This window comes from Ctenocephalides felis, unplaced genomic scaffold, assembly GCF_003426905.1.
Source record: "Ctenocephalides felis isolate EL2017-DRISC unplaced genomic scaffold, ASM342690v1 CF-g0.4_SCAFFOLD_00845, whole genome shotgun sequence".
NCBI lineage: Eukaryota > Metazoa > Arthropoda > Insecta > Siphonaptera > Pulicidae > Ctenocephalides > Ctenocephalides felis.
Genome location: NW_020536999.1, coordinates 5306224 through 5321021, shown reverse-complemented (window position 1 = coordinate 5321021; position 14798 = coordinate 5306224). Strand labels below are relative to the sequence as shown.

Sequence of the window (14798 nt, the reverse complement as noted above, 5' to 3'; positions counted from 1 at the left end):
CATTTGTAATAATATATTTGACAACGTCTCCGATATTTCATTACGGTACGGGAAGTTCCAGCAATTTGCCTTAAGGCACGATGCCATACACCACTAGTTTGTTAAAATATGTAAGCCAAAATTTTTCGACTTCGTAAGTACTAGTTATGTAAATTTATCCAAATAGATGAATCTCAATTCTTATTTATTAACTTAATTATTTACTTGCCTTAAGGCAAAATGCCACTTAGACCTATTTTATTCTTAGTCATTTCGCAAAATTATAAACATAAATTTACACACGACATCGCGGTTATGATAAAAATGGCTAAAAGTGATAAGATAAGATATTAAATGGAATCATAAAGTATTATTCATATAATTCTTGTAGAATTCGTGTGTCATTTTAAAATATTAACTAATTATTAGTAGTAATAAATAAATTGTTAATTGTTTGTAAAATAAAATAAATTTGTTCTGTGTTGTGTGGTTATTAAATTTTGGAAAAAAGTAAGCAACATTTTTGGTAACTGTTTAAACTAAAAATACTTTTTCTCTTAAATCTGATATTTATAATTTGAATTAACATTGTAAAATATTATAGGCCTACGAGAAGTAGTTTTAAATTACAAAAATCCATCAAAGCTTGAAGTAAAAATTAAACTTAATTTTTTTACTTACTATTAGGACTTTTATGCAACTTGACTTAAGACAAAATATGTTTGGCAACTATTTTCTAAAAATTTTATTCTTTTTTTAGTGAGTTTCTGGAACATCCTACCTCCAACCAACGCCCAGCCTCCATATCCTCCTGCACCAGGAATAAATCCTCCAGGATTGCCTCCTGCTACAAGTTCTATATCTCACAATATCCATTCAATGCCATCTGCTGGGGCTGGTTTAGGATATTTACCACCTGCTGCAGCTTTGTCCTATCCGGTGCCACCAGGAAATTATCCAGCACCATCTAGCGGTAAGTGAAAGTAACAATAATAGCAATAGATCAGGAACGAACTTTTGCGGCTGATTTTGGAGTATACCGAGTTGTTGTAGAGCATTTTGGTGTGAGACAATATTATAGATACTTTAATTTTGTACAAATTACCCGAAGACATCATTCATATCAATTGAATGGTTCCAAAGTTACATAGTTTTTAAACTCTTAGTTCAGTTTCATAGCTAATGGGTTATACCTGAGGTTTTTTAACATAAATGTGTAAATATCTCAAATATTTGTTAGATAACTCATTGATTTTAGTATTTGTTTTTATAGTAGACATATCAAAGTATAATATACTAAAATTACAACGTTCTAAGAATAACAGAACTATTTTAATATTTTTTTTTAGATTTGTTCTTTATATATTCAATTTTATATGGAAAAATTGTGAGGGTACTTTTAACACAAATTTCTAAATATCTTGAATATTTGTGAGAACACTCATCGATTTTAGTATTTGTTTTCATAGTAGACATATTAAAGTATAATATACTAAAATTACAACATGCTAGGAGAAACAGAACTATTTTATTTTATTTTTTTTAGATTTGTTCTTTATATATTCATTTTTATATGGAAGACTTGTGAGGATACTGTTAACATAAAATTGTAAATTAATAATTCGATTAATATGAAATTGTAAATATCTTGACACTTTGTGAGAAAACTTTTCAATTTTAGTATTTGTTTTCATAGTAGACATATTAAAGTATAATATACTAAAATTACAGCATCCTAAGAGTAACAAAACTATTTTAATAAATTTTTCAAATCTTATATTTACCTTTTCAGTTTTGTATCTAACAATAAGACTTGAGGTACTTTTAGCATAGAACTATAAATAACTCAAATATTTGTTGGAAAACTTATCGATTTTAGTATTTGTTCTTATAGTTGACATATTAAAGTATAAAATACTAAAATTACAACATTCCATGAAAAACAGAACTATTTTATTATTCTTTTAAAAAAATTGTTATTTACATATTCAGCTTTGTATATAACAATAAGACTTGAGGTACTTTTCGTACAAAACTATAAAAATCAAATATTTGTTATGTAACACATCGATTTTAGTATTTGTCTTTATAATACACTAAAATTACAAAATTTTAGGAGTAACAGACATATTTTTATAAATTTTTCAAACCTGTTGTTTACCTTTTCTATTTTGCATCTAAGACTTGGTATTTTTAACTACAAAAAACCAACTTTTTGTATTTTTTTATTTTTATTATCGTTTTTGAGTATACCGAGCTGCTGTAGGGTCCTATGATATTAAGCAACATTGAAGATAATTTAATTTAGTACAAATTTCCTGAAAACACTATTTATATTAATCGAATAGTTTAAAAGTTACAAAAGATATACTGAATAAATGCACCGAACAAAAATTGTTAATTTCTTAGATTATTTTTGTTATTTTCAATTCGTTTTTAAAGTATACCGAGTTGCTGTAGGATCTTACAATATTAGACAGTATTATAGATAATTTAATTTTGTACAAATTACCCGAAAACATCATTTAAATTAATCCAGTGGTTTAAAAGTTACAAGAGATATAAGAAATGCATGCACAAATTCTACCTAAATTCTCGACTAGCTTTGAATATGCTACTTTCAATTACGATTTTAAAGTATATCGAGTTGCTGTAGGATCTCATAATATTAGACAGTATTTTAGATCATTTAATTTTGTACAAATTGGTAGAATAAATCATTCATATTAATCGAATGGTTTTAAAGTAACACGACTCGTAATAACAAAATGCACTATCAAATATTTCAAAAACAATACTAACGTTTTGGAACTAAATGTGAGGCGCGATAATTGATTTCAAATTCATTTTTAAAGTATACCGAGTTGATATAGAAGTTTTTGATGTTAGACAACATTATTTATTGTTGAATTATGAACATATTTTCCGAATACATCATTTATATTAAACAAATGGTTTAAAAGTTACAAGACATACATTAAATAAATGCACCTGGAGTGAATTGGCAATTTCTCGTTACCATATCAAGAGCGCGCGGGTCATTTCAAAGTCATTTTTAAAGTATACCGAGTTGCTGTAGGGCTTTGCTATATAAGACAATATTGTACACAATTTAAATCTACATAAACTACCCAAACACACCATTCACACCAATCCAATGATTCAAAAGTTACAAGAGTTATATTAAAAATATGCATCTTGCAGCTCGTGGTTCCATGTCTCCTGCTGCACCACCATCTTCAACTTTAAGCCATGGCGGTTATTCCTGGAGGGCTACAACCTGTCACCAGTCCTCCATGTTGTGTCCTAAGGGCGTCCTGGCAGGACGTGACAGTGACGGCACCGAAATTTATGTGGGGCGCAGCCTGTACCAGGGGGATGTGGTGCCCGCAAAAGTTATACCGAATAAGAGCGCCGCCTATATCAGCTATAATGGAGTGGAGGTTCCTGTTAATAATTTTGAGGTAATAATAGTAATAACTAGTGGTGTATGGTAGCGTGCCTTTAGGCAAATTGCTGGAACTTCTCGTGGAGTAATGAAATATTCGAGGAATATTAAATGTTTGTAAATATATTATTATAAATACTGTAACTTTTATCATTCGTTTTATTATGGATGAAATGTAAGAGCTTATGAATTAAAGGACCTTATCTCATATTTAGAAGAATTATATATTTATTTATCTATTATAGATATTGGTTCGTTCAGAATGCAAGTGGGTGCAGAGCAGAAATGGAACAGTTCCTCCGGGTGCTTTTCCGGTAGGCCAGACCGTTTCCGGGGAAGTCCTTTATGCCGGAAGAGTGCACCTTCGTGGCGGAGTGGCTGTCGGAAAGGTAAATAAAACGATATTAATTGAAGAATTATATGATCTAGATGATAAATAAAAGAGGTATAAATATATCGCAAACACGTTACCTCAATTTTAATTGGTTTCCCACTCCATAGATATCGCCTCCGACCGTAGCACGTAAATTTACCCTTAGGTTTGATTCTAGATAAGATTTATATAAATATACAATATAGAATATATAAAAGTAAGTCTAGTTTTCCTTCCTGACGATATAACTCCAGAACGCACGAACCGATTTCGACAATTTTGCATTCGTTGGAAAGGTCTCGGGCTCCGCAAGGTTTATAGCTAAGAAAATTAGTGGTGCATGGCATCGTGCCTTAATGCAAGCTGCTGAAACTTCACGCACCGTAATTAAAAATTTGAGTAATGACATTAGTGAGAATTATCAGAATTATGCTTGGTTAAGTCAACGAGCAATTCTTGCCGCAAAGAATAATGATGTACACGCACTGAATTTCACCATTCAATCAAAAATTGCTGGCGATTTGGTGACAAACCAATGATTCCGACTGGTCTTCCGTTTGACTTCAAACGATTGCAATTTCCTTGCGTTCGCAATAACAAGTCGCAAGGCCAATCGCTTAGTGTTTGCGGGATAAATTTCAAATTGATTATTTAGAAAATCATTGTTTTTCACATGGGCAGTTATACGTTGCCTGTTCACGAGTTGGAAAACCGTCCGCTTTGTTTGTGTTAACGTCAGACCAAAAAACAAAAAATGTGGTTTACCAAAGAGCACTTCAATGAAACGGATAATTTGCGGATTCGCTATCATTTACTTAGAGAAGTTCAGCTAAAAAACACTTCATTTTTATAATCGAAATAAATTTATTGCTGTTGTATAATAAAATCAAATTTTTCCTTTTCAATTATAAAACAAACAAAAAATTTCTTCATCTTTCTCATGAAACCATCTGGTGGCGAAACGGAGTCGGGTTTGCTAGTACAATATAGAAATGAGAACACAATATACTTGTATGAAATATATTTTCAACTATTTCAAATTTGATATTTATATTAATTTTGTCACTAAATAACTTATATTATTTTAAGGTTCATCCAAGTCACGGCTGTTGCTACATCCCTTATAATGGTCAGGAGGAAGCTCACAAAGTTTATGAAGTTATGGTACTAGAAACATAATATTTTTATATTATATATATATATATATATATATATATATATATGTATTTTTATATTTATAATTATTAAGAGTTTGTTTAATTTAACTTCAACTTATCATTTAAAACTTTATTTTTTACAAGTAAGTCTTTTTGTTTTAATATAATTTTGTATGTAACAAAGTACATAGTCTCTGTAAAATCTTAGTAAATTATTTATTGTAAATATAAAATATTTATAGTACTGAACTATAAAATATTTAATTTGATTAATACTAAATCTAATCTTAATTTCATTAAAACTCAATAAAATCTCAATTTTTGGGAAAATGATTTGGATATTAATTTTAATTCTAGACAAATAAATTATAAAAATGTAATTTTGGGTTAAAAATTCAAAAAATTACCCAGGCTAAGCACAGTCTAAGCGCCACTCTGGTACAAATGTTTACCCAAGTGCGTTTAGACTGTTTATGTACGGACCACTTTTCCAATTTTATGAAAAAACTATTGGAAAATGTGAAAATGCCGCCAAGCTAAGCACAGTATTAGTGAAAATGTCGCACAAAATTATTCGCAAGTGCGTTTAGACTGTGACTGTGAGGGAGCACTTTTTCAATTTTGTGTAATTTTTTTTTTGAAATTGAATTTGAAATGAAATGACGATTGTTAATGTTCTAGAGATAAATTGATTTATGATTTACATTTGATTTGCTCAGATATAACACACAAGATAGCAAAAATAATGAAAGTTACAATAATTGTAATAATATATTTGAAAACGTTAATTTGAAAATTTCTCGAATATTTCAATGCGGTACGGGAAGTTCCAGCAATTTGTCTTAAGGCACGATGCCATACACGACTAGTTTGCCCACTGTCTACCTGTCTACCCAACTACCAAGAAATCTTTGTATTTATTTCATTTTTGACCAGAAATAATGAAAGTTAAAGTATTTGTAATAATATATTAGAAAACGTTTAAAATTTCTTGAATTTTTCATTACGGTACAGGAAGTTCCAGCAATTTGCCTTAAGGTACAATTATGCACGCACGACAAATTCAAATTTAAATTTTCCGCGTTCGACGCAACTTCATTCTACTCTGGCAACATACAAGTGACAGCTCTTGCGCAAATTCCATCATTAGTAAAATAAAATTTTCTTAACCATATTTGAGAACTATTCTATTAAAACAAGTACAAAACAGATTTTTTAAACATTATTTATCTTGATTACGGTACGGAAAGTTCTAGCAATTAGCTATAATACACGATTACTAATTCTAATTCAAATTTCCCGCCTTGAACACAACTTCATCCTCCTCTGACAACACCCAAATGACAGCTCTTGCGCAAATTCCACCATTAGTCCTACCGACGACGAAAGTGCATGCGATTACAATTAAAAATTTCTTAAACCGCAGTTGTCAAAATAAAAACCAAGACTATATAAATATCATTTACCATGTCCTAGTGAACACCATTTTACTAGTTTTATAAACCATGTTTAATTACAATCTAACTAATGTGATCGTACAACACAATTTGATTTGATAATGCAGTCTATTTGCTGGACGGGCAGATTGCTGTCTCGTGCCTTGAGGAATGGTTTAAGTTTATCGACTTTGATTGATACGAATGTTAAAAGGGAGCCCCATTTTGTGTCGGTCGTCTGCGGATTCCCCAAAGATTTCTCGTCGGCGTCACTTAGTAGGAAAGGACAGTTTGGGGACGACGCCTGGTTCACTGCTAAGAATAAATGTGTCGATGTTATAGGTAAATAATAATAAAAATAATAATAATAATAATAATAATAATAATATTTAATAAATTTTAGTAATAATAAATATAATCTGTCATGTTTATTTGTTTGGGTTATGTAACGTATTGACCTAACCTCTTGGACATTTGCACAAGGACTTTTGGTAATTAGAATTATAAAATACACAATTTTGTATTGGTTTACTTGTTAACTACTATTGATGTATATACACGTCATGGATAATGTGAAGTTTTTTGTGTACTGACGAGTGTATTTGTCATGCCATATAAGGCTATTTAAATTCTATTATTGACCTAACCTCTAGGACATTTGCACGAGGACTTCTTATTAAAAGTTACAATACACAAATTTGTATTTTTTATCTAGTTAACTGTTATGGACGTGTATATACGTCATGGAGAAGTAGCAGAATTTTGTGTATTGATGATTGTATTTATCTTGATGAGTAATCATTGGATATTTAAATTGCAATATTGACCTAACCTCTAGGACATTCTCACGAGGACTTCTTTAATAAGAGTTTAAATAACCAAATTTGTACTGTTTCTCTAGTTAATTGTGTATGACGTGTCTATACGTCATGGACAAGGTGCAGATTTTTATGTACTTATGAGTATATTTCTCATATCTCACAAGTGACATTTGTTATTTAAATTGTAATTTTAACCTAACCTTTAGGACATTCGCACAAAAAATTTTTAATAAGAGTTTAAATTAAAAAGAGTATGACGTGTATATACATCATGGACAAGTAGCAAAATGTTGTGTGTTGATGGGTGTGTTTGTCATGACGAGTAATCATTGGATATTTAAATTGCAATATTGACCTAACCTTTAGGATATTTGCACAAGAATTTTTTTATTAAAAGTTATAAAATACATAAATTTGTATTAACTAGTTAATTGAGTATGACGTGTATATACGTCATGGACAAGTAGCAAAATGTTGTCTGTTGATGATTGTATTTGTCGAGTAATCATTGGAGATTTTAATTGCAATATTGACCTAACCTCTAGGACATTCGCACAAGGACTTCTTATTAAAAGTTATAAAATATACAGTTTTGTATTGATTAACCTGTTAACTGTTATGGACGTGTATACACGTCATGGAGGATGTGCAGAATTTCTTGTATTGACTTATATATTTGTCGTTCTTATAAATAGGTCATTATTTGTTAATAACGATTAACCTAACCTCTAGGACATGCACACTAGTACTTTCTTAACAAGAGTCAAAATGCCAAAATTTGTATTTATTAACCACAAAACAATGATTAATTATAACACACGTCATAAAGAAGTTGCAAAATTATGTGTTTTGACGAGTATATTCGTCATACAAATAAATCAGTTACTATTTTCGATTAACGCATTAACCTAACCTCTAGGACATTTGCACAAATACTTCTAAATTAGAATTAAAATACATAAATTTGTATTGATTAACCAGTTAGTTGTGTATGACGTGTATATACCTCATGGAGATATTACAGAATTTTGTGTACTGACGAGTATATTTGTCATTCTTATAAATCAGTCATTATTTGCTAATAACGATTAACCTAACCTCTTGGACATTCTAACCAGATCTGCTTAAAAATAGTTAAAATACACAAATTTGTAGTGCTTAACAATTAAAACTTTATGACGTGTATACACGTCATGAAGGAGGTGCTGAGTTTTATGTTATGACGAGTATATTCGTCATACATTTAAATCAGTTATTATTTGCTTTTAACGACTGAACCTAATCTCTTGGACATCTGCACAAGGACTTCTTAAATAGAGTTGAAATATACAAATTTGTATTGATTAAATGACGTGTATTCTCGTCATGAAAGGGGCGAATAATTTAGTGTCCTGACTTATATATTCGTCATACATATATTTTCAATAACCATTTGCTATTACCGCTTTAACCTAAGCTCTAGGACACTCTTTATAGGATTTGATATTTGAGTATTAAAACACAAATATGTATTCTTTAACTAGTTAACTGTCATGGACGTGTATACACGTCATGAAGAAGTTAGAAAATGATGTGTATTGACGAGTATATCCGTCGTAGGTTTAATTCAGTAACCATTAAACTAACCTCTAGGACAGTTGCACGAGGTCTTCTTAATAAGAGTTAAAATACATAAATTTGTATTATTTAACTAGTTAAATTTGTATGACGTGTTTACGCGTCATGTAGAAGATGCACAATGTCATGTATTGACGAATATATTTGTCATACACATAAATAAGTGACTATTTGCTATTAACGAGTTAGAACAATTGCACGAGAATTTGTTAAATACTCATATTTACATTGATTCATTCATTTCACTGCCATTGACGAGTATATACGTCATTATAAGGTGACCGTAGGTTATTTAAATTGCAGTTTAACCTAACCTCTAGGACAATTCTATATAAAAATTTAAATTTGAGTATTAAAGCACAAATATATATTTATTAACTACTTAATTGGTCGTGACGTGTATATACGTCATGTTGAAGTTGAAGATTTTGTTCATTGACGAGTATGTTTGTCATGCCTTTTAAATGAGCCTTTGCTTCACTCTCACCAGGACTTCTTTTATAAGCGTTAAAATACGCAAATTTGTGTTGTTTAACTAATTAACTACTATGGACGAATATACATGTCGTAGAGAAGGTACAACATATTGTTCTGACGAATATATTCGTCATACTTTAAAATTAGTATTTGCTATTATCGAATTAACCTAACCTCTAGGACATTCACACGAGGACTTCTTAACCACTTAACGGTCGGGTTTTTTTTCGTGAAAAGTGATCTAAAAGAGCAGGTTTTTTTATTGTGGATTTTCAAAGTTTAATTAATGTAATATGTGTTTCTGATAACATTTCCTTTTTATTTATTTTATTTTTGTTTAAAATTAACAATATATATTATAATACTGATGACCGCTTTGATGGTTTTTGGACTACCTTTATGCTCTATGTATAAACTATTGTGTTATAATATGATAAATAATACGAAATTTTTATTTAATAACTTTTAAATTTTAATAATATCTATTTATCTGAAAATAATATAACAAATTTATAAACAAATAAGAAAATTCAAGTAAATCAGTCATTCGGGTGAAAAATTCATGTACAATCACTAATATATCTCAAGGACAAAAAGTATTACTTATTTAATTATTTATATTATAATAATAAAAAAATATTATCATATGATGGATTTCGAAACATTTTTCCACTGCCCGTTTTTTAGGCGGTTTTTACATGTTATTTCTATTCTCAAAAGTCGTTAAAGATTGATTTTTATATATACAATTATTAATTGATCTGTACTTATCATATCTAAACTAAACATATCTCAACACGGGCCATTGTAAGCCTTTTATCGCATAAAACATAAACATTAACTTTGGCGAGCAGCGCTCGGGTTAGCCCGCTAGGATACGACAACTAGGCGCGAGCAGTGTTCGTGCGTACCCGTTAAGAGTTTAAATATCCAAATCTGTACTGTTTCATTAGTTAATTTTGTATGACGTGTAGACACGTCATGGAGAAATTATATAATTCTGTATGTTGACGATTATATACGTCATACATTTAAATTAATGATCACTGGCTTATTAACCTAACCTCTCGGACATTCCCACGAGGACTTCTTTAATAAGTTAAAATACACTCTATTGTATAACTAGTTAACTACTAATAACGTGTTTACACGTCATAGACGAGTTACAGTATTTTATGGATTGACGAGTATATTTGCAATACGTTTAAATCAGTGACTATTAGTCGAATAGTTAATATGAACAAATTTGAATTTTTTAACTAGTTAACTGTCATGGACAAGTTGCAGAATTTTGTGTATTGACGAATATATTCGTCATACGTTTAAATCATTGATTATTTGCTATTAACGTATCAACTTAACCTCTAGGACATTTGCACGAAGACTTCTTATAAAAGTTATAAAATACACAAATTTGTATTGGTTGATCAGTTACTTGTTTGTGACGTGTATACACGTCATGGAGATGTTACAGAATTTCATATATTGACTTTCATATTTGTCTTACATTTAAATCAGTGGCCATTGGATTAACGAATGAACCTAACCTTTAGGACAGTTGCACAAAGATTTCTTAATAATAGTAAAAATACATAAATTTGTATTGTTTAACTAGTTAATTACTATTGATGTGTATACACGTCATGGCAGGATTTTGTGTATTGACGAGTTTATTTGTCATACATATTAATCAATGTCCATTGCTTCTAACAAATTTACCTAACCTCTAGGACAATTGCATGAGAACTTGTTAAATACCCATATTTGCATTTAAATATTCATTTCTCTGTAATTGACGAGTATGCACGTCATTGTAAGGTTGCAGAATGTTATGTCTTGACGAGTATATTTCTCATAAGTCTAAATTAGTGACGGCAGGCTATTTAAATTGCAGTATTAACCTAACCTCTAGAACAATTCTTTTTAGGAATTGAAATTTGAGTATTAAAACCCAAATATGTATGTTGATTAACTAGTTAACTATTATTGACGTATATACAAGTCATTGACACGCTGCAGAATTTGTGTATTGTCGAATATATTTGTTAAAATATTTATTTAAATTGCAAAATTAAGCTTGGTAACCGTATTTGGTAATCCATAGCTCACTTTCCATAGGTATAATATTTAATAGAATATATACACATCGCTTTTAGTTAATAAAATTATTGCTGCTGATCGATAATTACTTTTAATGATTATTGTAAACATTTATAATTAAACCACTTACCGTAGGCCTATAATATTTTTTACAATATCTGTTACATCACAGCAGGAATTTTAATGTTACTCATATATATATATATATATATATATATATATATGTATATATATATATATATATATATATATATATATTTAATTAAATCTGTTCAATTTTTACTTATTAAAACTTTAATAAGTTTTGTTGCAACAATTATAATTAAAATAAAATTTTATTTCTATTTTTTCAGGAGTAGCTGACGGTGTAGGTGGTTGGAGAGCCTATGGGATAGATCCTGGAGAATTTAGTTCGTTTTTAATGAAAACATGTGAAAGGTGAATATTTGATATATATATATATATATATATATACATATAATTAGATTTAAATTATATTAACTTCCTTTCCTTTTTATATTAAATTCCTTTTTAGACTTGTGCAAGTCGGAAAGTTTAAGCCAAATAACCCAGGAAATCTCTTAGCGAGAAGCTACTGGGAATTGTTAGAACATAAGAAACCTATTTTAGGTTAGTATGTGATTTCATATATATATATAAATATATATATATATATATATATATGATTATATATATATATATATATATATATATATACATATACATATATGTCTGTTTCTTTGCAGGAAGCAGTACTGCTTGTGTTGTGGTTCTGAATCGAGAAACCAGCACTGTATACACTGCTAATATTGGTACGTACTCCAACCAGCTTCTTGTTCTTCTCATCATCATCATCCTTCACCATTATTCAATTATTACTAACATTATTCAATTTCTACTATCTCTTTCAGGTGATAGCGGTTACATGGTTGTGAGAGCAGGTGTAGTCGTGCACAGGTCTTCGGAGCAACAGCACTACTTTAATACACCTTTTCAACTATCCCTGCCGCCTCCTGGACACAGACACAATGTTGTCAGCGATCGTCCAGAGTCTGCAGACACCAGCACATTTCAGGTAAACGATAATAACCATTATCATTATCATCAGTCTGTTATTACGGAACTTCTAATTATGATATCATTTATCTTTTACCCTCAGGTGGAAGACGGGGATGTGATCCTGGTGGCCACCGATGGTGTCTTCGACAACGTCCCCGACAGTGTTCTGCTGCAGGAGCTGTCGAAGGTGCAGGGCCTGAAGGACTCGGTCACGTTGCAGAGGACTGCCAACACGATTGCGTGGATGGCCAGGAATCTGTCGTTCGACGGGTCGTACAATTCGCCATTTGCCAAAAATGCCAAGAAGAATGGCATCAACATAGTCGGTAAGATAAATGATATATAATAATACTTATATGTGTATTTATATATATATATATATATATATATATATATACATATTGTGTGTGATTCTGAATTTGATGTTGACATGTATTAACAAAGTTTAGTAATCGGGCATAACATCAATAAAAAACATGAATTTCTTTCAAAATTTATTTTAAATCCATACGTTTCGGCTATAATCCTGTCCTTCATTCAGTGTAAACTAAAAATAAAATTAAAAACTAAAACAATTGAATTGGAGCGAAAAGAAAATATAAAAACAGTAAATAGTACTTACAATTAGTTGATCTTAGTGTTAAATTGGAAAATTTTAATAATCCATGGTATCAGGATATGGTAATGCACTACACTATGTATTATAAACATTAAACTTGTAATTACACAATATTTTCACAAAATACTAATTAAAAAAATCACAATTGGATTGTGTGTTGTTCGTAGACTGGTTAAATATATAATGGAGAAAAGACTTTTTAAAAAATATTTTTACCAAGATATTCTACACATGTGTGAAACGAATTGCGAATCCTTTGCGCGACGCTTTTATTGTTTTGTGAGAAATTTGGTAATTTCATCTAAATAAAATAAATTGGTGTCGCACAGCGTGTTAAGTACATTTCGCTTATTTATTGTCCTACTGTTATAAATAGTCAAAAAAAGATCCTTCTATAATTTTTCGTTTAAATAAATTTTGTTCAAATTGTAGTACAGTCGCGTTAGAAAAGTCTATTTTGTGTTTTAACGTATTAATGTGGTCCGCAATCATAGTTTTAAATTGTTTCGGATTTTTTTGGTTTTATGCTGTTGTAAACGTTTAATTAAGTTCTGGCTTCTTTCTTCTATGTAAATTATATTGCTGCCCAGACAATTTATTTGATAGACGAGATTTCTAAGTCGTTTGATATTAATTATAGTCTAATATATTTATATTTCATATTTATTCACAAAGTTTGTTTCCGCACTCCTCCGAAACGGCTTTACCGATTCTTACCAAATTTTATATGCGTATTCAGTAGGTCTGAGATTCGGGCACTATCTATTTTTTATACCCCTAGGGGTTGTCCACCCTTAACGTTTTTTTTTGTAATTTTTGGACACAATTTTTTATTTTTATTCTTTTATAATGTGGCATTAAAAATACATACAACCTAAAATTTTTATCACCAACCCCTATTTTTTTATAGCCGTTTTAGCAAATCAATCATTTTTTATCCCGATGAATATTTTTGACATAATTTTATTTCAGATTTTTGAACTTGAAGAAAAAGCTTAAATTTGTCTTTAAAATACAATTTATTACTATTAAGGGTTGTCTAATCCTAATACTTTTTTCAATTTTGGGGTCAACTTTGTTTATTTTAATTTTTTTAATGCGCAATTGACAAAATATCAACAACTGTTTTTACTTCAAAATACTATATTTTTGATAAATGTTTTCAAAATTTTCAAAAATGTAAAAAAAACAAAATTCTTAAACAAAACCTAATTTTTTTCTGCTGAGATTTTAAAAGTTTTACTAAAATCTATTATGAAATAGAGATTTGTGGAAGGAGGGAGAAAATTTAGAGTTATGTGCATATTTTAATTTCGTATTATGAAAATAAAAAAATTGATTTCCAAATTAAGATAAAGTTAGGGGCGAACAAGAACTTTTAATAAAAATAAATTGTTTTTTAAAGTAACATTTATGCATTTTCATAAACTCAAAAAATTACATTTTCAATTATGTAAAATAATAGCTCAAATCAAAATTAAAAAAAAATTGATTCCAAAATTTAAAAAAATATTAGGGGTGGACAACCCTTGATAACAATAAATTGTCTTTCGAAGTAAAAAGTGTACTATTTAGTTTTCCATTTCGAATTATAGAAAATTAAAATTAAGAACATTGACCCTAAAATTGAAAAAAAGTTAAGAGTGTACAACCCCTAATAAAAATAAATTATTTCTTTAAGTAACATTTATGCATTTTCATAAACTCAAAAA

The 14798-nt window shown here is 29.5% G+C and overlaps 2 protein-coding genes across 3 annotated transcripts in view; both read left to right on the top strand.

Annotated features, from left to right (window-relative positions):
• Positions 1-778: 778 nt before the first annotated feature.
• On the top strand, positions 779-4979 carry LOC113370734. The gene is made up of 4 exons (XM_026611429.1): positions 779-952; positions 3184-3443; positions 3673-3816; positions 4890-4979. The coding sequence occupies exons 1-4, from the start codon at positions 859-861 to the stop codon at positions 4977-4979; spliced, it is 588 nt and encodes a 195-aa protein (XP_026467214.1). The 5' UTR covers positions 779-858.
• A 1356-nt stretch (positions 4980-6335) lies between these two features.
• LOC113373167 (protein phosphatase PTC7 homolog) overlaps positions 6336-14798 on the top strand; it is a 21051-nt gene continuing 12588 nt past the window's right edge. Inside the window, exons 1-6 of one of the 2 annotated variants that reach the window (XM_026613492.1) lie at positions 6336-6735; positions 11762-11846; positions 11944-12038; positions 12155-12220; positions 12320-12483; positions 12568-12793. In XM_026613492.1, coding sequence (XP_026469277.1) covers positions 6516-6735; positions 11762-11846; positions 11944-12038; positions 12155-12220; positions 12320-12483; positions 12568-12793 — 856 coding nt within the window. In that variant the 5' untranslated portion in view covers positions 6336-6515. The remainder of the gene's footprint in view (positions 6736-11761; positions 11847-11943; positions 12039-12154; positions 12221-12319; positions 12484-12567; positions 12794-14798) is intronic. The other variant, XM_026613484.1, reaches the window with a different exon arrangement.

What these genes read in the sequence shown, in the direction of transcription:
- LOC113370734 (XM_026611429.1), top strand. Translation starts at nt 859, where the DNA reads ATGCCATCTGCTGGGGCTGGTTTAGGATATTTACCACCTGCTGCAGCT. An exon ending in TTATCCAGCACCATCTAGCG is followed by an intron (nt 953 to 3,183) that starts GTAAGTGAAAGT and finishes TGCATCTTGCAG; the next exon opens with CTCGTGGTTCCATGTCTCCT. An exon ending in TTCCTGTTAATAATTTTGAG is followed by an intron (nt 3,444 to 3,672) that starts GTAATAATAGTA and finishes TATCTATTATAG; the next exon opens with ATATTGGTTCGTTCAGAATG.